This window comes from Callorhinchus milii, unplaced genomic scaffold (assembly GCF_018977255.1).
Source record: "Callorhinchus milii isolate IMCB2004 unplaced genomic scaffold, IMCB_Cmil_1.0 Scaffold9, whole genome shotgun sequence".
Lineage (NCBI taxonomy): Eukaryota > Metazoa > Chordata > Chondrichthyes > Chimaeriformes > Callorhinchidae > Callorhinchus > Callorhinchus milii.
Window position 1 is genome coordinate 13,619,076 of NW_024704750.1, and position 25,752 is coordinate 13,644,827.

The 25,752-nt window shown below is 36.1% G+C and overlaps 1 protein-coding gene across 7 annotated transcripts in view; it reads left to right on the forward strand.

Annotated features, from left to right (window-relative positions):
• ralgapa1 (Ral GTPase activating protein catalytic subunit alpha 1) overlaps nt 1–25,752 on the forward strand; it is a 69,772-nt gene that overhangs the window by 24,932 nt on the left and 19,088 nt on the right. For 5 of the 7 annotated variants that reach the window (XM_042338337.1, XM_007893344.2, XM_042338338.1 and 2 more), the window contains 22 exons: nt 540–653; nt 2,232–2,399; nt 4,654–4,778; nt 5,881–6,097; nt 7,221–7,394; nt 7,857–8,009; nt 8,354–8,547; nt 8,966–9,064; nt 10,001–10,156; nt 10,903–11,031; nt 11,408–11,533; nt 12,275–12,333; nt 12,526–12,634; nt 12,738–12,848; nt 13,090–13,158; nt 13,282–13,416; nt 13,535–13,718; nt 17,391–18,255; nt 21,781–21,852; nt 22,942–23,065; nt 23,175–23,330; nt 25,395–25,553. In XM_042338337.1, coding sequence (XP_042194271.1) covers nt 540–653; nt 2,232–2,399; nt 4,654–4,778; nt 5,881–6,097; nt 7,221–7,394; nt 7,857–8,009; nt 8,354–8,547; nt 8,966–9,064; nt 10,001–10,156; nt 10,903–11,031; nt 11,408–11,533; nt 12,275–12,333; nt 12,526–12,634; nt 12,738–12,848; nt 13,090–13,158; nt 13,282–13,416; nt 13,535–13,718; nt 17,391–18,255; nt 21,781–21,852; nt 22,942–23,065; nt 23,175–23,330; nt 25,395–25,553 — 3,698 coding nt within the window. The remainder of the gene's footprint in view (nt 1–539; nt 654–2,231; nt 2,400–4,653; nt 4,779–5,880; nt 6,098–7,220; nt 7,395–7,856; nt 8,010–8,353; nt 8,548–8,965; nt 9,065–10,000; nt 10,157–10,902; nt 11,032–11,407; nt 11,534–12,274; nt 12,334–12,525; nt 12,635–12,737; nt 12,849–13,089; nt 13,159–13,281; nt 13,417–13,534; nt 13,719–17,390; nt 18,256–21,780; nt 21,853–22,941; nt 23,066–23,174; nt 23,331–25,394; nt 25,554–25,752) is intronic. The other 2 variants (XM_007893345.2, XM_007893346.2) reach the window with 1 other exon arrangement.

Genomic DNA, 25,752 nt, shown 5'->3' on the forward strand with positions numbered 1-25,752 from the left:
GACTAAAAGACAGGACCATAAAACCTATTAACTCACAAAATCTAACAAAAAAGCCATAAACCGAAAGTACTTAACATTTTTACATTTTAAGAGAGATAAACAGGTTGACATCTCAGTCTTAACAAATTCAACAGGCTATCTGGCTCTGAACACCTGTGACCCCTCTCTATGAATCTAAATATTCACCCTATTTTGATTAACCCTTAACTACCTCACACATTGTTTCATATAGTTTTAAGCACTTATGGAAAATCATCTTTTAAGGTGTAGGTTTTTGCTGGTAGGCAGCGGGTAGATTTCTCTCCACAGCGGACCACATGACGTGGGTGCAGAGCGTGTATTTAAGATATTTTCTAAACACATTTGATTTACTTTATAGAATTATAGTAGTGTCTATAGTAGACATTTTTTACTGTGGGACAATTTTCACTTTAATTAGCAGTTATAAAACTTTTGAACTGCTGTGTGATTGTGTGTTTTTATATTTTATATTGCCATATATTGTGTTATTCACATATGTGTATATATGTTTGATGTAGAACTCCCTGACTCTTGTGATGTACCACTTGAAAAGATCACATTCCCTGATTGTCCCTCTGGCAATGAGAGAATTGGGAATATTACTGGATGCGGCGTGATGCCAGCGATCCCTGGTTTGTGAAACTCGTGTATTCTCAAAAATTCAGTCTCCCTATTATATATCGCCTTCTCAGAGCACCCATTGTTTCTCTTTCTAACCTGGTGTGGTTTCAAGTTTTTATCTGTTACTGCAGATATTGCACTCTCTGTTTTACTTTTGGTCTCTTAGCTGTCTTCTCCAGTTAAAAGAACTGAAACCTTTTTAATGAAAGTACACCATTCAAACAATGTTAACTAGAGTATATTCATATCAAAGTAATTATATTAGCTACAATCTAGGAATCATTGATATTTTGTTTGGTAGCATTCATGATCCTGACTATATAGGTGTGGTAATAAAGTGTAACCAAGTACAGTAGATTCTTTTGATGGATGCCAGAATACCAGAATCCAGTGTTTAATGCCACCCTGAGCAAATTTATTTTCTCTAATTTTAATATCTGTCATTTACTTGGTGCCTAAGTTTTTCCTATATTTTTGTAACCTCACTTTTTCATAAATGTAGCTCTTACTTTACTTCATTTCCCTCCCAATCCTTTTTGCTTTGTTTTATTTTTTTTGAAGCCATCAGACGCCGATCCATTGTTGAAAGTATTCGCCCATCGGCCTTTCTGTGCAATGTTAAAAGTGCACCTGTTCTACTCCATGCTTCCAATTCTTTCCTGCCTGATCTAGTCCTCGCTCTATTTTCTGATGATCTGCCAGGTAGTGCCAGCTCTGCTTACTTGCTGTGCTTATTTAGCATTTTTCTTGCTGCTTTCTTATCTATTCTAATTTATAACTTTGGGCAATAAATTTAAAACTTAAGTGTTCTGAAAATGCTTATGTCTTGTTTATGTTTGCGCAAATTTGCTAACCAATTTCTAAAATTAATGATAAAGGATAAAGGTGAAATCTGTATTCTGTAGGTTTCTCTGTAATTTAATAACTTGCAGGCAAACTCAGCAATTACCAGCAATATACAGCAAAATGAATTATTAAATGTAATCCTTTTTTNCTTTCTTTGGGGAATTTGGATGAGGGAGGAATGTTGACCAGGATACTGAAAAATGTCCTGCTCTTCAAAATAGAGTCTTGGGATCTTTAACCATCCTGAATCAACAGAACAGGCAAACAAGGCCCCTTGTTTTAACTTGTTGTATCCACCTGCTTTGTACCAAATGCTGAAATAGCTGCTTGGATAATTATTACATAGGAATAGTGTAATTGTCTTTAATTAGGTGAAAGAATCATACATTTTGGGGATCAAAAATAGAATACAGAGAAACACCCATGGTCCTTGTATAAATGGGAATTTAATTTGATCCCATTATTTATTCTGATATTAGCCACTTGACTAAAGAAGTGGCCTTGGGCTATTTATCAAAAGCAATTGATGCAAGTCTTTACTTGAATAGTAATGTAGTGCTCTCCCAATTATGCAAACCACTGTGGAGACATCAAGTTGAAAATAATGCCTGTAAACCCATAATAATTTTGGGGTTTGATAAATAAGGTTGAACTGGCTTGTTCAGAGGCAAATAATGGTAATGTTTATTCTGTTGGAAACCGTGTCTCCATAATACAACCATTAATTGTGGTTTATTTTCAAGATCTAGATGATGCCCAAATGTTGCCTCGGCCTACTCGAATAAGACATTATTCGCAGAGTGAAGAAAATGCATCTGAAATATTTAACTCTGTACGTGAAGAGCAACCAATGCCACGAAGCAGCAGCACATCAGATATAATGGAACCGATCATAGCTGAAAGAGCTAAAGGTGCAGTTCCTGTCATTGACGGTTCACCAAGTTTGCAAAGATCTACTGAGGTGTTCTCATTACCTAGGTCCACTGAAAGCCACTTTACAGATACACATAGAACAGAATCTTCTCTGGAAGTTGGAGATAGTATTTATGATCATCTGTGTCATCTTGTAGGTAATGTAGATCAGTTAGTATCCTATTATGAATACTCTGATGGCATAGTTGATGGCGATGAGGCAGACCTGTTGTCCTCTATACGGAAGTATTTTAATGAAACTGATCAAGGAAAGGACGTAAATCTTCCTTTCAATGAAAGTGTTGGTGAGTTAATAAGTGAGGTGGGTCGGGTTAGTACATATGATACTAGCAATCAGGAAATTAATTTGGAGGCAGGAACTAAGACACAAGTAAATGTACAGGAAACGTTGAGTGGTGTCCTAAATGCATCAAACTCTCTTCCGTGTCTACAAGAGGATCTGAGCGTTGGTGCAATTTCTGATGGAGAGAAACATTTACCAGAGACTGATGCACTACAGGATAAGTGCAAACAGCTTGAAAGTTCTGACCGAAAAAGTTCATCAGAGGGTCCAGGTAACAAATGGAGGGGAAAACGTCTTGCTCGCCATGTGCCAATCGAGGTAGACCGTGAAAAGTGGTAGCGTCAACAGGTCAGCACAGGGCAATGCAGACTTTCAACAAAGTAATAGTTAAAAGTCAAAAGAAACCAACAGCTAATGCCTCTTTAAGACAAACTACTTTGCTTACAGAACCCAGCAATAAGATAACTGACACTCATGGCATGCACTCAAATACGTTTTCTATCAGTGCCACAAATACTGACCCACTTAAAGCTTCAAGTGCACTGAAACTTTCAGCTAACCGCAAAATCACTGAGCGAGCAACGCAAGAGAGTCAGACTTTTAGCATAACGAATAGGAAAAAGAATAGCGGTATGCATGTTAGTTTTAGGCCATCTACTGAATCTGTACAGTTTCACAGCCCTTTGGACAGCAAGGAAGCTCATTGGAAGTTGAGACTTCGAAGACTTAGTGGTTTCAACAGTAATTCATCTCCACCAACAGACTCTGTGAAACCTGGTGTCTATAGGCCTCTGGATACCAGAGTTTCTCACAATGAAAGTAAAGACCGGAGGTCAACCCTAACTACTGCTGCAAGTGCCCCGATACTGAAGGGAAATGCAGATGGTAGTCAGGTGACTTGTCATGAGACACTAAGGTCCTGTAGCTCACAGGAGTCAGTGCAGCAACAGAACTCCCTAGGTGGTGTTTACAAGACTGTTGTACACGCTTTTTCAAAGTCGAAGCCAAATGTTTCCCCACAGAGACAAAGCAGAGTACCAGCAGAGGCTCCACTGAGGGATCTGTACAGTCATGTTTTGGGATATTTTGGAAGGAAAGTTGCAGGTGAGCACTAACAGTGTGCAGTGCACAAAGGAGCACCTGTTTGGCTTGATGCAACTGAAAAGCTTTAAGCAATCAAATAGCTTGGGGATGATCACTGCTTTTCCTCTATGGTTATGCATGCGCTTTGAACAGCTGATGTGTTTCCCTCCCTCCCAAGCAAACATTTTTTTCCCACAAAAATACTAATTTCTCCCCTTTTACATGCAGGTTTTCAGTTGTTAATCTTTGACAGTAAAATTATTACTTTGTGGTTGGTTATGATGGCATGATGCATTGAATCTGAGTTCATGCATTTTGTATTTTTTGAGTTGTGTTCAGCACTGGGGAGGACTTTCCAAGTATAGAACATGTGGAATAGGTAGAGAAGCTTAGACTGAGAAATTGCTTACTTTTGTCGAGTTGTACATCCTGTTTTGATTTCTAGGCAAGGGAAATAAACCTATAAAGCAAAAATATTTTCATTTAGTAGATTCTTAGCATGTTTTTAGAAAATAGAACATTAGTGAGACTTAAGTTCCCTTTTATTATATCCTACAAAGGAAAGTATGTTGAAACTATATTATGTTACTGTAACACAAATGTCTGCCATCAAAGATTAAAAATTGTTAACCGCTACTAATATCTGATTGATGTAAAATAGATGAATACTAACTCGTGATTACTTCTACTTCTAATTGCACAAAGTAAGGATAGGAAAATGTACCTTGGGGGAACTGCATGTTTTGGCAAGTAACCCCTGCGATCCTAAATTCTTTATTGCTTTTTTAATTAGCAAATAGTTTCAACTCATTCTTAGTTAGGAACTTACATTATTGTGTTTTTTAAATGCTTTTATCTGCTTTCAGTCAATAAGGAGGACCCTAGTCAAAAACCTCGACCATTCAGTGGTGATATTGGAAATAGCAATCCCAACATCAGTGATCTCATGGATGAGTTTATAGCAGAAAGGCTGCGAACTGGTACTTCAGTTGTAAGTTGGTTTGCTTATTTTAAAGAAGTGTGTTCATTCATGATTTTAAAGGTCATTATGGTTAGATTACTGCGGGTAATAATTCTTTCAAAATAAATTTTAAAAATAATTTGGTCACTCAGTCCATGACTGTTTGTGGGACGCTGCTGTGTGCAATTGGCTGCGCTTTTCACCTACAAAATATACAGTCAATTCACTTTACAGTATATTCTTTGAAGCGTTTTGAGAAGTCTCGAAGACATGATAAGGCGCTATATCAAATGCAATTATTATTATTATTAGATTGCATTGTTCCATGTACAATATGCTTTTTCACCTGAAATTTTTGCGCCAAAACATAGGAGGTGCTGGCTTCCTGCTTCCACTCCAACTTGATTCCACCAAAAACACTGAACAACTACTTTGTTGAATTTAGCACTTTACAGAATTGTTGGGTGTATAAATAGCATTATGTAATCTGAGTTGATTTGTTTGAGCCCACACAAGCAAGCACTACTTCAGCTTCAGGGCATATTTGTTACATTCGTTAAAATATTCAGATGGTTATTTACATTCACGTTTAAAAAAAAACTTATGATAAGCTTCTCTCAAACAGTGTATTCTTTCAATATTTTATTTTATGGGTGTGCTTGCAGGGCTCTTTGGTTTTTCAACCCCTCACTATTTGCCTGAATTGAAGAGGGCATGTGTTTGTGCACATGTAACCAGTCACTGGAAGGGAGCCAGAGACTGCCCAGACACAACAGTTTCCCCTGTTTGTTTTTTACAAAATTGTATCCTACTTTCCCCTCACCTGGAGCCTTACGCACTTCACTCAACAACAGGTTACTCAAACCAGGCTTCGATCAGGATCTCAATAGAGGAAGGTTCCAATTTTAATCCATGTAATGCTTGGGACAAACTTATTCTAGCATGTAGAAATATTTTCTTCTAGATGCGCAAATGAGGCAGTATACTCACACAAGATTATCTGAAGGTAGAATGTAGTTTGCATGTAACTAATTTAATTAGATTCACTTTCACAAGATATCTGCACAAGAATTTTCAGGTGATGTGTTTTATGAGACAGTTTAATTTAGTTTTTAACTTGTGTCGATTCTAGAATGTGTTGAGGAGGGGCAGCAGCCCCGGCAGCTTGGAAGTGCCAAAAGATCTTCCTGACTTATTAACTAGGCAGAATCCGATGCGACCTGTAGATGACCCAGGTGTCCCATCCGAATGGACATCTCCAGCCAGTGCAGGAAGCAGTGATCTGATTAGTTCCGACAGCCATTCAGACTCTTTCAATGCTTTTCAGTGTGATGGGCGTAAATTTGAAAGTAAGTGTGTTCTCATTCCAGTCGTTCTTTTATATGTTAAAAAAAACCTTTGTTCACAAGTTTTGATCTGCTTTCATCGATTTATCTGATTGCTGACTGCTGGATTCATAAGGATGCATGGCCATTTGTTAGGGATAATATATATGCTTTATAAAAATGTATAACTGCAACACTTGGAATTAATTTAGTTTTTCAGATGTTGAAAATCGGTAATGAGGGGAGGCAGATGAGTTAGCTCACTGTCCTTTCAGCGATCTGGTTTTATATCTACGTAGAACTCCCTCTGCCAACTATTTTTCTTGTCCACTTAGATTTCTTTAGCAAGCCACGTAATGAAGAACATTTTTAAGCGGAACTAATGGAGTGGTTATATTTCAGGTGTTGAACTCAACCACCAATTTCCTCTGAGACCGCAGGAATTACTATTATGAGAAATGGAAGCATTAACACTGATGCACCAGGGAATACTTTTCAGAGGTTGCTTTAAAGTAAATTATTGGGGCAGAGTAGCAGAAGATCTGCAACAAGTCCAGAGCTCAACTGACCTCTTAATGCTCGATGTTGACACTTTTGCCAAAGAAACATGTCTTACTTTAAGGTTGTAAAAACTAGTTGTATTAATAATCTATATAAATATAATGTTTTATTAGACTTTTTCTAGCTATTATTTAAAACATTCCATCAGGAATATTGAAGCATTTTTACCACAAGTCTAGCTATTTTAAATTTTTTTTGTATGCTATAAGCTCTGAAAACATTATTTTATAGTTAATAATATTTCTGATCCATTTTCTCATGTTTTATGCAGATTCACCCTTCCCCCCTCCCCACAATATTCAGTGAAATTAGACTAAACAAAATTAAAGAATTGGGGAATGGGGAAGAGGAGAAATTATAATAAAAACTTTGTCAAACATGTTTGCTTATTTTAAACAAATACAGTTTTAAGCTTCACTTACTGTTGCATCTTTGACTAAAATGGACAGCTTTGGGCTGCTTTTTTAGTAGTTGCCACAACCTTCACTTTTTTCCTTGGTACATAACCTGCAGACTTCCCTGGGTCAATTTTGAATACTGGGAGAGTAAAGTGTATTGAATGAGTTTTGGTTTGTTTCTGGTGTAGGCTTCTCCTTTGGCAGTGAAACCTTGCCTGCAGGATGCACTGAAGCAGATTCAGGACCACCTCGACTGACTGCTGAGGAACAGGAATTGGCCACCTTAACTGCTATGCACATTGATTCAGAAACTAGCAGCCTCAACCTGCAGGCCATCTCTGGTGACACTGTTACAATCACAGGTGTGTACGTCTACTGTACTTGCCAGTACAATCTTATGTGCTCTAGATATGTTCTTGAACATGATTTGCTAAGCTTACTGTACTGCTCTCTGCTCTCAATTTTTCTGTTCTAGCAATTGCAGCAGCTACTCTTGCCAGAAGAAGTTTTGTTGCGATGAATTGTTTAAATTGCTGGTTTGCTAAATATTATCCTGTAACAGTCGGGTATATCTGTAGCTTTCTTATAAGGATGATCTCATGCTCAAAACCTAATCTCACTTGCCATTAATCTTATTCCTATTAATGGACTACAAGCAGTTTTGAGAGAAACCACTAGATGGGGCAATATGTCTGAAGATGGAGGTATGCTGGGCAGTGGGAATGTAGCTGTCTGGAGAATGGCATGTACGTTCCCTTTCAAAATGAATGTTCCTCGAATTGTAGAATCACCTTGCTATGTTTGACTCTTTTTCTGTTTTTAAGGTTCTGAAAGTGCTTCTCCTGCCCATTCCAATGCCTGTTCAAGATCTCAGACTCCTTCTCCATCCACGTTGAATGCTGATCACACAGAGCATAAGGATTTGCAATTAGATGAAAAGCTTCACCATTCAGTCTTGCAAACCCCTGATGATTTAGGTATTGTGTTGCCTTTAATATACAGTAAACTACTTTGGATGCTGGTATCTTAACTAAACTTTTCCAAATATTGATGTTTGATTGGAAATATATTTTAAAACACTTAAGTCTTTTAGCTGTACCAGTACTTTGTGAGTGATGCAATTTTTTGAGTGCTGATGATTGCAAAATAAGTTTTGTATTGGAAGTTTACCTTCTAAATGCAGGTATTCTACTGAAATTTAAAAAAAATTTGTGGACCATATACAATACATAAGTTTCTCAAGGTTCAGTTTCCACACCTTTCAAAGTGTATTTTAATCTTGTATAGATGCAAAATACATAACGTGCATCATTTCCTACAGAAAATAGTGAGTTTCCAAATGAGGATTGCAGTGTGATGGCAGGAGGGACCCTCAAAGGCTGGCAAGAAGATGTTGCTACAGTTATGTGGAGACGAATGCTTGGTATTTTAGGAGATGTCAATTGCATTAGAGATCCTGAAATTCATGCACAAGTCTTTGATTATTTGTGTGAGCTCTGGCAGAATTTGGCCAAGGTAAGAAATTTTGGTTTTGCTTTTGACAATTTGCTTCATCGATGACCCTACTCCTGACAGCTTGGTTTTTCATTCACACGGTTCTTGGCATTTGTGTGTATCCAGTGTTAATATTGCACTGATGTTTAGTTTTGAAAAAGTCAAATCATAATTGAACTACACAATCCCACACAACCAAAAAACAAATGAGTTACGCAGACATGGTTTCAAGGCCTAAATCAAATTACCTGCTTACTTACATGTTTATGCCTTTCATTGTTTTGAAATATCTGTATCATGGCTCCCTCAATCCTCTCTTCCCTGAAGAAATCCTTTCCTCATAACTTTGTTGCTTTTCATGCTGGAATTTCATAGCATTTTAGATGCAATTTTAGTTCTTTGGAGATTTTTGTTCTTGTGGTTTTTATTCTGTTTAAAGGTAAGAGATAATCTCGGAATCACAACGGATAACCAGACATCACCACCTCCTCCAGTACTAATACCACCCCTCAGGATTTTAACTCCATGGCTTTTTAAGGTAAGTTTTGATGTTTCTAAAGATGAGTAATACATTTTCCTATTTTGGAATTCTCTATCAAACACATTACATATGTGAGTGCATCTTTAATCAACAGGTTTCAGGCTGTGCGTTTGCTGTGCATTGTCTATGAGAAGTAGCAATTTTCAAAATAACATTCATTTATTTTTAGTACTATGGGTCAATGATTTTAATACTTATTTGCAACATATTTGTCAGATTTAATTACAGATTTGATGGCAATGATGATCTTGACTTTTTTAAAAATGTGTTTTTAGATTTCTAGCAATAACGCATTCTTCTAAGGTTGTAGATGTTCGCAACCTACTCCTGAAGTACACAACAACAAAATTACATTTGTAAATGTATATGAACTTCACAACTTGTATACAATGATTCAAAGCACAGATTCACCTTTTGACGATACAAAATCCATTTTAGAAAGGAATCGTATAATTCTTCAAGTTTTGGATTTTTGCAGTTGTGCAACACTTGCTTCATTCTCTGTAGAATATTTAAAGTTACAGCAGATGCATCGCCCAAATAAAATTCAGGGATAACAGTGCCACACGTTCATGTTAATAAAGAATGTAGTTGCTCAATATTAGACAGAAAATCACAAGAATACTTGATGGAAGAACTTGGAAAAATTCTATACTCTTTTGGGGGTTTTGATTATGATAAAAAATTAAGAGGACCTTTTGTTTACATTTGCATTTGTACACAGTAGTTAACAATATTATTTGTGAAGTGCTAACACTCTAATTTGTGCCAGGGTTTTGGCCTTCCACCTTGTTTATCCTAGGAAAATGTGAAAGGAGAGTAAAGAGCACACGCGCAGTTTTAACGAATAATGTTTTCAGTTTATAAATTGGAAAAATGTTTGTGGTTATTTGTTATCTATTGCTTTGAAGCTAAATTTTGATTTTCATTTAGGCAACAACATTACCAGAAAAATATAAACAAGGAAAGCTGCATGCTTACAAGCTTATCTGTAAAATCATGAAAAGACGTCAAGATGTTTCACCTAATTCTGATTTCTTGGTTCACTTCTACAATATAATGCACACTGGACTTTTAAATTCTGATCAGGTGTGTTTTTCCCTCATCAAAAACGTTAATTGTTGTTAATCTGTTTGAAGTGGTGGTGTCCTCAGTAACCTGACATGAATAAAATGTGCAGGAGATGTAAGATTATAGTAGAATCAGACCACAGTTTTATGATAACGGTCTCAATTATTTTGAAGAGTTATTTTGAAAAGTGGAAGTGTACTAGAAAGTCAACCTAGCACAATGGTATTGGAAAAGTCTTTAGTGGAAGCAATAGAAATAACTCTGGTTGACGGGTGCCTGGCAGTTGAGAAAGAAAAATGTAGTTTAAAATAAGTGGAAGCAGGGAGATAGAACAAGCCAATTTCTTGTGTTTGCATGTAAAAGTAATAAATATCTTGTTTAGTGATTTGTGCAGTATCTACTGCATGTCACTGAATGCTTCTGTAGAACTGAAACTTAGTGAAAAGGAAAAAAAATGTGATAAGTGCTATTCCAATTTAAGGATTATTATTAAAATTCAACTTCTATCCTTCAATGCAGTGTAAAAGTTAGCTTTAATGTTCTTTTCTGTTGCAAATGAAATTCATAGAGACAATTTTAGAATGCTCATTTATTGTAAAATGCTGCCTACCAGCAAAACAAATCCTTTAAATATTCAACTCCATAACATAGTACTCTATTTGATTTTTGCTGTTTAATAATGTGCATATCAGGCAAAATTGTGTCCAATCTACATTTTGATTTCTATTATTTTAATACTTTCTTTGATTTTTTTTTAAATATAGGATATAGTAAATACAATCATCAAGCACTGTTCTCCAAGGTTCTTTTCTGTTGGGTTGCCTGGTGCTACCATGCTAATTTGGGACTTTATAGTTGCTGCTAGCAAAGTGACATCCTCCGCTTCACTCAATGTAGGTCAACAGATATTTTACTGTATGTAATGGTGAATATATGACATTTCTAAAAGAGGGGCTTTTGAAATGAAGATGTTACAATGAATAGCAGCGTGATTGATAGATAGTATCAGTAATTTTTCTGCTTGGACCATTTTGTCTTGTACATATTATATTTTGTTAATTTAATATTGATATTTTGCCCACAAAATACACAGTCGATCTACTTTACTGTATATCCTGTGAAGCTCTTTGAGACATAAGATGCTTTTAACCAAATGCAAGGATTATTATTTTCATTATTATTACTTCTAAAGACTGGCTTCTCTTGGCAAGAAAAAAATGAATTTGAACTTTATTCTGTAAGATGTTGAGATTATCTGGTTCATTTCAGGCTCCAAGAGTCGAGGCTCAGATTCTGCTTGGTTCTTTAGTCTGTTTTCCAAATTTGTACAATGATTTCCCAACGCTGCTGCCTTCTATTGCTGAGATTTCATCCACAAAGTGTGAAGATGTTAAGGTAAAATATTCAATACAAATGTTAGTGAAGTTTACACTTGTGTTTTTTTTCGCTCCCCACAAACACCTATAAAGTGCAGCAATCAACATAAATTGATGGATAATATCCTAGAAGAAAGAGACCTGCAGTAAATATTTAAGTGAACAATTTTATTGGAGCTCCTACAGGCTCTCAGTACAAACAAATGCACATCAGTGCTTCTTCTTCAGCAGAAATGGGCCATAATTGATCTAAAGCTGCACTCAATAAAAAAAGAAAATTCAGGTGCCCAGTGATCCCAAAACAAAATAAGAAACTGCCGGCTGTCTTGCACAAGCAGAATAAAAATCCCAATCTAGGATGCAAGAGTAACAATTTCCAGACAATCCATAATATAAGTCGAACGTATGTATGCTGAACATTTTTTGTTCATATTATTGCAGAATATACTTTCAGATTGTTTTTTTTTTTCAAATGAACATATGTATATGATCTGAAATGCTGTACACTGTCCAGCACCTTGGGACACCCATGCCGACGTGAAAGGCGCTATACAAATGTAATCTTGTTGTTGAACAATGCTAACATAGCTATGAGAATACTTCCTCTTTTTTATTTAAAAAAACAGCCAGAAATGCGCAAGAAGTACAGTGGTTTCTGATGGCTTATTGCAATTGTAAATGCATTGAAATAAATTTGTATATTGATAATTATAATGCACAATTAATAATCTCCATATAATCTCTCTGTTTGTTATCATAGGAACTTGTAGTGAAGAGCATTCTAAAATCAGCAAGAGAAGAGCCTTCAGGTCCAGCTCGGTAGGTTCAGTGTTTTTTCAGTCATATTGGCAATTACTTTACCCACTTTATTTTTTTGTTCTCTCTTGGGTAGTTGGGGGAATAATGTTTCCCTTTTCAGGCACCAGAGTTGTTTGAATTATGTGTATTGTGGTGTGCATCATGTTTAAGAATCCAATGTTTACTTGACTCATTACTAGTGCTCTCTTTCAGATGCGTTGCACTTTGCAGCCTTGGCATTTGGCTTTGTGAAGAACTCGTACATGATACTCAGCATCCTCATATCAAAGAAGCTTTGAATGTGATCTGTGTAACCTTAAAGGTAAGAGTTTTTTTTGTTGTTGCAGTCCAGCTTTCAAAGAAGATTTACAGAATATTTAAATAGGAAAAAACAATATGAATTTTGTTTTTAAATGTATTTGCAGTTCCCAAATAAAGCAGTTGCACAAGTAGCTTGCGATATTTTGCATCTATTGATCAATTATGTGGACAAGCTTCAGAATTATCCACCAGATTCTCCCAAAAAGCTTATTGAGGTAAGATGCATTTATTTCTTCTTGTTTCATTTAAGAAGTGTTAACTTGTAATGGTACACTAAGCTCCAGGGCACAGCTGAATGATTTTATTTGAATTGTATGAATTACATTTTACTTCAATCCTGAAAAATTGCTTAGTGATGTGAGATATTGGGAGAAAATTGCATAGGCGAGTAATGGATACTGCTGTGTTTGCTTGGATAGATATCTTTTATGAACCTTACTCATATCTTTTGTTTAGATATTGATGGCAACAATTACTTATTTGCTGCCTGGGACAGAAATATCACCACATGAGCAAGATAAGAGGGTAAGCATGAGGCTAAAATATCATTTTAATAAATATATAGGTGAGAGAAAGAAATTTTATAAATAAATATACTCACAGGCTTGATATTTTGTCAACTACTTTTTTTGCTTTTCTATTTCACAGCTAGTAGTATCCCTGCTACTCTGCCTTTTGGACTGGTGTATGGTGCTGCCTTTAAGTACACTACTTCAACCTGTACACACTGCAGGACAGGATAAAGATAAAGCTGATAAATCAGTTCTCAGTTGTATTTACAAGGTGTACAAATATCTCTTACGTTACAGCAAATAGTGCTGTTTTTATAATTCATATTAATAAAGCAAGTTAACTTTAATGCAGTTATCCTCATTGTAAAACTGTCTTTGTTTGTCAACAGGTGCTGCATGGCTGTGTCTATGGAGCTCAGTGCTTAACTAATCCCAGATACTTTCCCCTGACCTTATCTGATCTAGCATCTGTTGACTATGATCCATTCTTGCACTTGGAAAGCTTGAAAGAACCAGAACCTTTGCACTCCCCCGACTCCGAGCGCTCGTCAAAACTCCAAACTGTCACAGAGGGTATGTAGCAAGATCTGTCATCCAGTTCTCTCTCTTTTCCTTCAAAGATCCAGAATAGCTTATAATAGCTTTATAATGAACTTTTCCAACGGTAGGTTGCTCAACCTTTAATATACTGTTCGTATGGGATGCACTTTCTCTTCATATCTTCGCATGCATTACAATATTTTCTCAATGCAGAACCACAACTGATGTGAAACTTTGTTCTGAAAACAAATTAATATAGATCTGTGGAGTACCTAACACAAGGAATTTAGAGTTTGTTGTATACAAATATCCTTTTTACTTAAAAAAAAGCCATATTGCTTGCTGGGTTGTATATACAACACAGTATTTCACCATGTTTTTCAGGAGCCAACCATTTAAGCAAAAATCAAAATTTTATATAATAATGCAACACAACTTGCATTTATATAGCGCTACTATAATATCTCAGTGCTTTACAAAACCATTGTTCCCATCTCAAGTCTTAATCCTTTCCTTTCTGTCTCTCAGTTTTACAAGATAAAATAATGAAATGTTTCTTTCTGGGGTGAAGGAACACTTTTTTATTAGTAATAATAAATCCTTGCATTTGTTGTAGTACTTTTCACATTGGGAGGATACCGCAAAGTGTTTAGCAGGATTTACTGTAAAGTGTAGTGACTGTGTATCATGCAGGTGAATGCAGCAGTAAATTTATGCTCATCAGTGTCCCACAAAATGCCTTTGGAATGAACACTGCGTAAATTCAGGGAAATCCTTCAGTCAACCAAGTGGAATATCTGTTACCTGTCAGTAGAGGGCATCCTACACCATTTTTTAAAAATTGAAATAATTTCCTTGCATGCCGGTTCATTCCTGAGATCTGATTCTTCTTTGGCTATGCCCCATACCTCTGGAACTCTCTCCTTCAATCCCTCCGCCTCGCCCCCTCCTTCCCCACCTTCAAATCCCATCTAAAAACCTGCTTTTTTGATCGTGATTACGGTCACTTACCCCCTCCCTCTCCCCCAGCTCGGTGTCAGACTCTGCTACTGCGAAGCTCTCTGGGACGCTACCCTGCATGAAGGGTGTTACATAAATGAAAGTTGTTCTTTGCATGTATTCGTGCACATTGGTTTTGAACTAAAGTTAAAAGCAAAGGAGAGGCATCTTTTTTTTTAAAAAAAAAGTCTTTTGTTACTGGTTTACATTTATATCAGACAACTTTGCAGCCCAGAAGAAGGCCATTCGGTTTGTTGTGTCTGTAATGGCTCTTTGAAAGAAAAATAACTTTCATAATTGTAAATTCTCAATTTCATAAATAATGTGTAAATGTCTATGCAACTTAATTTTTGATCTGCTAATCCTGTTTCAACAAAAATCCATGGAGAATGTGTACCTCCTAGTTTTGTTTCCAATATACAATGCCTTGGATTTATCTATTGAACTGCCCGTGATCAGCCCAGGTGGATACCATGTTGAGCTTCTGTTGTAAAATTTTGACTGTGGCTCTTAAGTCTGAGGTTCCTCTAACATAGTGTCTAGAAATGTAACCCCCTTACACTGATCCTGAAAAATCTACACAAACAGGAGATGTTCCAACATGGCCCCTGAGACAATATCTTTTGTCTATCCCTCTTCTCCTCCCCCCTCCCCCCACACACACACGCTTTTCACCCTTTATAATTGTCCTCTGCTTCCATCCCTTTAGACAGATCATAACCTACAACCATGTCGTACTTTTGACACTCAATCGTACATACCAATTTATAACAAAGGTTTTCGTCTTTTAAAAGCCTAGGTACACAACTTCATGTGACCGCTCAAAGTCAAATTGGATATTATGTCTTCTATGTTACAAAAATCCTTACATTTAAAATGAGTATTCAGAAGTGCAATGTAGTCTTAAATTAATGTTTAAAAATTGTGATGAAAGACCCATGTAAAATATAAATAATATTGCCTCTTTCAGTGCTTAATCAAACATTTGATTCTTTTTATTAACTACAATTAACTTTTTAGACATGGTTTTTTTAAAAGTATGTAGAATTGACTTGGATTTATTGATTGGTGTGCTTTAAATATACATATTTTTGTGGCACATGAACTAATTTTGGGAACTGCTGAGAAAAGAACCCATTGTCAGGAAGCAAACACAAAACATTGAAACTGATGAGCTCAATATCTGTACAGCAGCCTTTATTTAGTGCTATTCACTATTAATGTTGAGTTTCCTTCAGGGGACTGTAATAGTATTACAGATTAGATAAATGCTGAACCTTTTGCAGTGGCTATGTGCTAACAGCAGGTGATTTTTCTTGCCTATAATATCTACGTGCTGCTTTTCACGGGAAGAAAATTACTAATCATCACAGCTTTGTCTAAGGCATGTTTCGTTCTCATCGAGCAGTTTTGAGCCATTGGTGAGTTGCCAAACCACTCTAAGCATAGCTGTCTCTAATAAGCTCAGCATTCGATTCAACAAGCATGATTGGTCGTTGTCAGTAGGATAAGAGATTATTACTAAATGCAACAGTGCTACAGCAAGAGGTTGGCCATTTGTCAAATGGCAGTGTCCTATTAGTAAAAATAAAGATGATTAGCTTCAGGCTTAGCTTTACATACGATCAAAAGAGGATTTCAAGATTGTTTTGTCATTCTTATATTTAAACAATCTGTAAGGAATTCAACAAATGTAAGAGATTACTTTCCAAAACATGAAATCCTTCAATAACTTATTTCTGGCTAATTATCCACTGGTTCCTGCAAAGGCAGACTCTCCCATTTCCAACATGGTTAACAATGGCTGTGCCCAGAAGGTGGTTTTTGGTTGCAATCATCAGCCAAAACTGCCTTCCTTGCTCCAGTGAAAGTAAGAATTGCTTCATGGAAAACCTTCAATCGATTTGGCCTATAATGGCAACTGAAAACATTTTGCACTCTTGTTCATTCACAAAAAAATTCTGATGTTGTGTGAGACACACTACCTTGATATTCGCCAACTTCTGCTTGACTCGTTCGTAAACTAAATTCTGTCTGCGGATAATCTTGAAATAGTATAGTCATGTTGGACTGCATCTGGGGTGGAATCCCAGGCAGGAATGTTCATATTTTTATCAAATACAGTAGAGCAGTTCACAGGAAGTGATGTAGGCCAGTAGACCTGATGAACCAGAAGTTGTCTTTTTTTAGCATGGGAAGCTGGCTGGCTTTCTATGCTTGTGCAATGCCACTGGTCGTGTGATCGGGGACAACATAATGCAGACATACTGATGAATGATAACACCCCATTATTTGGCTGCATTTTATGGACCTCCAAAGTTATAACTGGGCTGTACTATATTAAATCTCATAAAAAGATTGCCCGCTGTTTGGTTAATAGTAATCCTTGAGTTTGATATTGTGCTTATAATGTTGAATCATCTCAAAGCATTTCATAGATAACTGCTGTCAAGTATAATAACTCTTTGTAGGCAAACTCTACAACCAATTTGCATACAGCATACAACAATAGCACAATTAATGTTCAAAACTACCTCGAGGTATACTCTTCTATGATTATATTGTACCAAACTAAAATATTGTTCAATAAAATTTTGTGACAGACCAGATGATATTAAATTATTTATTATTGCAACTGTTGGTGTTTGTAACTTTATATGACGAGTTACATTTTCTGCCATTAAATAATGAATGTTTCTTTTACAGTGAGGAGCCGTATACAGCAGGGTTTGATCTCAGTTGCTGCCCGGACTGTGGTAATTCATTTGGTGAATCATGTTGGCCACTACCCATTGGGTGGAGGCCCAGCAATGCTCACCAGCCTGATAAGTGAAAACCATGACAATCCTTTCACAGACTGCATTGAGCTTTCTCCTGAGCTCTTTGAGAATCCAAATCTCCAATTTTTTGTACTGAACGGTACTACCCTTATCTCATACCTGGAAATCCCTGTTGAGGACAATATCCCAGGAGGAGGGATGTCGGCTGGACTCACAACAGCTACCTCAAATGTTAGAGTTATAGTACGGGATATATCAGGTAAATACTCCTGGGATTCTGCAATCCTATATGGACCACCTCAGTACTGTCAACCAAGACATGTTGCTCACAAGTTCACCAATGTCAATAAACAGGAACAGTTGGCCGAACCTATCTTTAATGAAACTGAAATTGACGATGCTGCTTTAAGGGAGTATTTGATACCTCAAGCTAAAAGAAGATGTAGAGAAGTAGTGCCATCTTGGGACGTGATTCGTGATGATGAGGATGCCCTGGATGAGATGCTCCAATACCTGGGTTCCACCAGCCCAGAGTGTCTCCAGAGAGCTGGTGTGCAGCTGAATGTCCCAGCTCCACCTCCTGTCTGCATTTCAGAGAAGCAGGAAAATGATGTTATGAATGCAATTCTGAAACAATACACTGAAGAGAAGGAGTTTGTGGAGAAGCTTAGCAATGACCTGAATATGAAAGCAATGGAACAGGAGGAACTTGGTCCACAGGAACCTCAGTCTGTATTTTACTATTGCAGAATGCTGCTGAATATTCTTGGCATGAACTCTTGGGATAAAAGGTAAGGTTCAAAATGTGAGATATAGTGTATTTAATTATGAATGTGGCTAAACTGGCTTGTCAACAGATAATTCTCTACATCACAGTGCCTCTTAAGCGGTTGTCTGAAAGTATGTTTTGATAAATGTCCTCATTGGGTTTTAAATTCTGAACATTCTATCATTGGACTTTTAGAAACAAAAAGTTAAATTGCTTTTATTGACTTCCAACAACCCTCCAGATTTGAAGGGAGCAAATTAATTTCACTTAAATCGTTCAATCTCTTGTGCAAACTGAAAGTTCAGTATTGAAGTGTGATGTATGCTGTTCTTTAAATCTTAATTCAAGAGTCAAAGGACAGCTCATTGACACTTTGTGTGGTGACTGATCAAACTATACTGTAAAGGAACATGAGAAATCCTGGTTAGGGAATGACCAATAAGGATGCAAAATGTTGTAGACTCCTAATGTGCCTAATTTATAACCTTTGTTGTCAATTTATTAGCAAAGTCAGAGGAAAGAGTCAAATTCTGGAAGTTATTTTACCATCATACTATTTGCAATTTATGTTAAGACGTTGAATCCCTTAACGCAAGTTCTACAAGTGTTAATATTGCTGAAAGTTTTTATTTTTGTTGAGAGTGACAACGCCTAACTAATATTCAAGTTAAATTAAATAATTGATTGGCAGCATTTACTGTGATTTTTTTTTAAAACCGCAGAAAAATTTAAATTAGAGGAAAAATAATGTAATGACAAACATTGAAAAAAATTATTGGAATGGAGTAAATATAAAATAACTAGCTGCATAGTGCAACTTTTTTCTGATATTTTTCTATCTAAAGTAAATCTTCATTTTCTGGTGATTTTATATTACCTTTATTCTTACAATCTAGTTTCTCTCGCCAATATAGGTGTTTTATTAACTGCTGTTCCCATCATTACTGTACGGTACTAAAGATTTGCACAGAAGTTAAACCTTTTGCTCATTATTTTATGTGTGATCTTCTTTTGTTGAGAAAAAAATCGTCCACAAGCTATTTGAAATTACCTACATTAGAATTTTCTTTGCCCAATTCTTTACGTACTCGCATGCTATTTGAAACCATCAGTCACAATACACGATGAATGCCCATACTTAGCAATAGACAGGGATGGCTCAGTAGGAATCCTTTTCAGTTCTCACAATAAAGAGAACTAATTAAAAGAGCCACTATAAAAATAGAAGTTTTTTTGTCACTCTTTCAATTATATGATTTACAGGAAGCCCACCTAAAATAGAGAATGAGAATTAGATGAACAAAAAGTACAAAAGTAGGTATAATAAATTTACCTTTACTAATGAACTGCAAGATTTCCTCTTGATCAGTTCGCCCCCCCCACCCGTTCTCTGCTACCCACCAATGAATTCAAAATGCTTGTACCCTCAATACTGGTGCAAGTCCATTAGCAAAACCACAACCTTTATTTTTCAAGTGTTCAACCCCTCCCCCATATTTCTTGGCTCAGAATGTAGCACCCATCTGCAGAGAGCCTCTGAGATTAAGGAGTCTCCCTTACACTGAGCATATTTCAAACATGTGGGTAGCCGATGTTCAACAAAATGTCCATAGGCCGGTGAGAATCTTGACTGGTACACAGCATGATCAAGCAAATGGACTAATATGGAAACACCACATCCATTAATTTTGTAGTAAACAATTCTGAAAGTACAGTTTCCGTTTACCTCTTCAGTCGTTTCTATTTGTGTAGTGTTTGTTACAAGGGTTCACATATTTGTAGACTAATGCAGTATTCAGTACCAATCATTTAAACTAGATGGTAGAATAAAAACACTAGCAAAATACTACAACAACTTATTTAAGAACTGTACATTTTTAGTGTTCTGTTACAAAGTGGAACAGTTTAAAGCAAGTTCATGAGTGTATAAATTGTAACGTGTCCTCAGTCTCTTGAACCTTTGTTTGTCAAAAACATTTTGATATTAGGATTTATTACAGTATGTGGGCCTAAACATTCTAGCTTCCTGCAATCTGCAGTATTCACTTATTGCCAAATAATGATGAGTTTAAAAAAAAAANGCTCTGTGAATCGAGTAAATGAAGCAATTTCAACAGGATGGCCTTTGACACTTTCTTAATTGAAGCAGCAGTATGTAGCAAAGCCATCGGTAGAATTATCTTCACTTGTCCAATGAGAAGAATTATATAACAGCCTCCTGTTGTGCTGTTCAAAGATTGAAAATGGAAGCTGTGCAATCAATAATGAAAACTTTCTGTTGTGTTTGCCGTGAATTGGTTTGTTTCACTTGATAGTTTGTGTTTTTACACTGAGGATGACTTTTGATTTGTGTTGTTGCCCATTCAGAATCCTATATGTGGATAGCCTTTGTGAAATCTGTGACTTTAATGATAACGCAAACAGAATTCAGTGGTATGGTTGATGATTATACTCATCTTAGACAGTCTACAGAGCCAATCCAGTTCAAGGGCAACATATAAATATCTGCTTTCATGTAGAGTTGTGAGAGAGAACTCATCCAATTAAAATCAAAGAGGAAGACACTCCCGAGTCGATTTTGATTTGGCTGTTTTCCCAATCCTAATGTCGTAATTCTGCACCATTAGGGTAGCTCTGTGTAGTACAGCTTTATTATTCCAGCATTTATTGATACACATTTGTTATAACATACTTTTTNCTCCCTCTGGTACTGGCAGTAGCTTTTTTCCAGTCTCTAACTGAGATCAATTTTTGATAACAACAACAACTTGGATTTATATAGCGCCCTCCATGCCGGACAGCGTCTCAGAGCGCTTCACAGTAACGGATCCCGGGGCCGAGCCAGGGGGAGGGGAAGGAAGGTGACCAAAGGTGCGGACGAAAAGAAAGGTTTTCAACTGAGACCTGAAAATAGGAAGAAAGGGGGCAAGGCGAAGGGACATAAATCTACAATAAGAACTGCATCTTCATTTCCTAAAAGTGTTGAAATAAGTAGACTTACTGTTAATTAGAAATAATTATGTTACCAACAACTCTCATTTCTGGTAAGCCCATCTATTTACTGGGAATAGTAAATTATTATGCATAGTATAAACAGGATACATATGAGCATGAAGCTCAGGGTGAAGAAAGACTTGCATTCTAATAAAAATTTACATTCTACATTAAGTTGACAAAGTCCTGTGCTACTGTATGTATAATTGATATAAAGGTTGAACACCAATTGGGATGTGAAACTATATGTGAATATTCTGCCTAGTATGCCATTTAAGGAATGGAAAGTGTTCAATATTGATAGGATTGCAGGCAGTCATTCCAGACTCAAAGTAGAGAAGTAGAGGTGGCGGTGACTTGTCCCTGTAATTCAACCTGCCTGATTCTGTAACTGTGCATCATTGAACTTTATTCTAATGGTCAAGTGATATCATTAGAACAGCTTTATTATTCATTTAGTGCTTTATAAATCATTGGTAATTTTCTGTTATGCATGCCTAAATAGAAAATTTTAATTTTGTTGTCTAATTCTCAGCATTTTATCTTACCGCAGGACTAGTTTCCATCTCCTGAAGAAAAATGAAAAGCTACTTAGAGAATTAAAAAACCTAGACTCAAGACAATGGTAAATATTACTTTAAAGATGCCAACGTATGAGGCAGTGTTAAAAGTGCCACCAATCTATCCTCTGCTCTGAATGTAGTCCATTAATGTAGAAAATGTCTCCTGCAGGTTTTCATTGAGTGTTCCCATTAGTCTAAATATGAATACTGTATTAGTTTTTTCACTGAGCATAATGTGGGAAAGGCTGTGTTTCCTTATTTTACTGTATAGAATTTGGCATTTTAGTTTGCTGCGATACTTTGAATATCCACTTTTTTAGTGAACATCGAATCAAAAAAAATTTACTTGAAAACCAGAATATTTCATAAATTTTTTATGTAAATGTAAACATTGTTGTTGATGGTGACGCTGAAGTGTCTGAGTAGGGAAAAGTTAGTATTGACTGGATATTGTGCAGCAACTATAAGGTTACAATTTGCATAGATCAAGGCAACTGTTAGCCTCTCCTTATGTAAGAATCTTATGTACACCCATTTCTAAATGGGTCATGTCTATACTCTTAGCAGTTTGTGAGTCAAAAGCCTGCAGGTTAAGCAAGGGTCTGTTGCACCTGAATTGAAGTCAAGAATCACCTTAGATTCAGTTTGTAAGGCATCAAGCCAAGACACCTTAATTAGACAATATTGTTTAGATTTATCTTCCAAGGAAGATGCTTTTTTTGGCACATTTGTCCTGAACACGGCTTGAAAAATCAAATCGTAAGAAGCCCACCCCATTTTGTTTGGCACTAATGTGGCATTATCTTGATGTATGTGGAGAATAAATGAATGAGGAAGAAAGTTGGATTAACTACCCTCATTCTTTCATTGCATTTAATCCTTCACATCCCTAACCCTGTCTCCTTGCCCCACTGTTTCTCAATTTCTGATTTGAAATGTAGATTTTTTTACATTAATGGACTACGCTTTCAGAGCTGCAAATCAAAAATTGTGTTATTTGTTACTGCTTAGTTGTGTGAGATATATTCAAAGAATGTGAAAGACAGTACAGAAACATAACATTTTCTTTTTGAACTAAATATATGGTTTATCATCTTAGTCTGTAATTTTGTTGTTTGCATCAGATAACTATGTATTGTTTTATCATACAGTCGAGAAACACATAAGATAGCAGTATTTTATGTTGCTGGAGGGCAAGAAGACAAGCACTCCATCCTTACAAATACTGGAGGAAGCCAAGCTTATGAGGATTTTGTAGCAGGGCTTGGTTGGGAGGTATTTTATGTTCTTTCTAATAATGCATATCAAAATTCAAAATATTTTTTCACAAAAATAATGCTGTTTGCACTTCATTTTTCTTATTTCCATTTTTTTTATGGTTCAGGTCAATCTTACAAATCATTGTGGCTTTATGGGTGGATTACAACGAAATAAAAGCACTGGGCTTTCAACTCCTTACTTTGCTACGTCTACAGTAGAAGTAATGTTTCATGTATCGACAAGGATGCCTTCAGATTCGGATGATTCCTTGACAAAAAAGGTAAATTTTGTTCTATACAAGTTTATTACTCGCATGTTTCGGCAGCAGTGTAGTGTTCTGCTAGGGTACAGATGATCATAAACTGAATTTGTTGCTTTAATTGAGACTGCTACTTTGCAAATATTGGATTATGATATTAGCGATTCACAAACCTGAATTTTGCAAGCCAGAAATTGCGATTAACACAATTCCAGCAGTTGTGCTTTTCTGCAGATAGATGTCACTAGTGTGCTTGATACAGTGCAGCTATATAATCTGATGGAAAAACATCAGAACTGCAACTGTGTTGCTCTATCTACAGATGGTAACTGATCGCATGTTTAACCACATGTTAAGAATGTAGCATGACTTGCGTTATGGCCCTCAGGAATACAAAATTTTAATGGCATTCAAGAAGGAGAAAAGACTGCCACACAACATAACTGCACATTCACATTATTGTTTCACTGCCTATAAGATACTTTAGCTCAGATTTACTTATTTATTTGCTGAATAGAAAAAGTGCAACATTGTGTACGACCTCCTATCACAATACTCGCAAAACTGACAATATCACAATGAAATGATGAATCATTTGTTATTTGGTATAATTAACAGTTTAAAATATCTGAATCAAACTAGGTGACGATGTACCAAGTGCCTCCTATGATTGACAAAGAATAAGTCTTTCATTAACCAAATGCACCATTCTTAAAGAAAAACCCGAAGGAAGTATGATGCTGATGGGAGACAGGTCATTTCTTCGCTAAATTAATGCGGAGATAATAGTGTGTCAGTTATGTGAAATCACAGTTAGCAATACAAAATACAATCCTTCTCTCAAGGTTCTTCTCTCCATGTGGCTGGCATTTTATTTACTTTTGTGCTTTGTTTTGTAGCACATTTACTGACTGACTCCATCCGCTTGAGGCTTTGAAACATCTGACTGTCAATGACTTGATTAATCTTTTTGTCATTTTGGCAGGATTTGGAAAAAATTAGGTTAAGCTGGGTATTTCTTGGTAATACCTTCATTACTGCAATTTACTGTTATATAGGAATTGAGCAGTAATCGGATGGATTGCCTAATCTTACGAGCAGCCTTAATGTACATTTACGGTAATTTAATATATTGGAAGAGCAAGTACAGGCCATAGATGTGCTGTGGGAACATTGCATGTGCATTTTACTGTGACAAATGACCATCTGTATTGGTATTTGTCTGCAGAATCTATTAGATTCTACAATAATGACTTTAAACTGTTGCTGGAACTTAGATTTTAAAACTGGTGCGGTCTTGCAAATAAACAATAGAGCATTATTAGGCTGTCACCCCTTTTATCTGCGCATACATCTTTCGAGGCAATAATCTATTCACTGACACCTTAACGAGCAGGAGTTAAAGTGTTTTATTGGAGTATAGTTGTTTCACCTTAACAACAAGACGATTAATGCATCTAATTGGATTAGTTGGGCCTAAAATCGGGAAAGAATTTTGTTTGCCAAAAGCAAAGATCCCAATCTATAACCAAAGAATGCACTAAGAATTGAATCAAAAAAGAAAAAAGTTTTACTGAAAATTAGAATCTTAGCAAATCATTTATACATTTGAGATTTGAATCAAATATTCCAGGGAGGTGAAGTTTTTTTTCAAAAGAAAAGTGAACTAAAAAACAATTTTATTTCTACAAAATCTTTCTTTCAAAGATGAAAGCCATGCCCAGTTTTTGTGAGAATTTTTAACAGAAATAAAGCAATGGAAGCAAACGTAAATGCAGCAATTTTCATAAACTAGTGGCATTCTTTAAATTACGGTACTTTAAAATTGATGAAACTCATGAGGAATGTAAGCACTGTGATGAATTATAAAAATGTCATAAATTTAAAGTGCTGCATTTGGCAAGGTTGAATCAATTTATTGACTATTTTTGTAATTATGTCAATTACTATTGATTGTAGCAGCAACTTCAATAAATTGTCCATTTCAAGTGGTCTTTTTCCATAACTGAAACATTCCAGTCATACTCCAGGATTTAAGCTCTCTTTTCTTTTCCCTTTTTTAAAATTTGTTCTGTTTTTGGGTAGCTGCGACACCTGGGGAATGATGAAGTGCATATCATCTGGTCAGAGCATACAAGAGACTACAGAAGAGGAATCATTCCTACAGAATTTGGTGATGTGCTACTTGTTATTTATCCAATGAAAAATCACATGTTTAGTATCCAGATAATGAAGAAGCCTGAGGTAAATAATCCTTAAATTGTATATCTGTTATTTCATCTCTGAAAAGCTTTAGAATTTTAATTTTACTAAAGCAATCATATTTGTGTAGTCTGTACTGTAGATTTCTTTGGGACCTGTTTTTAAACTGTTTCTCCTTTTGTTGCTCTATCTAGTTCTATGGAGGGGAGGGAAGCATTTCAATAAAATTGAACCAAAAATT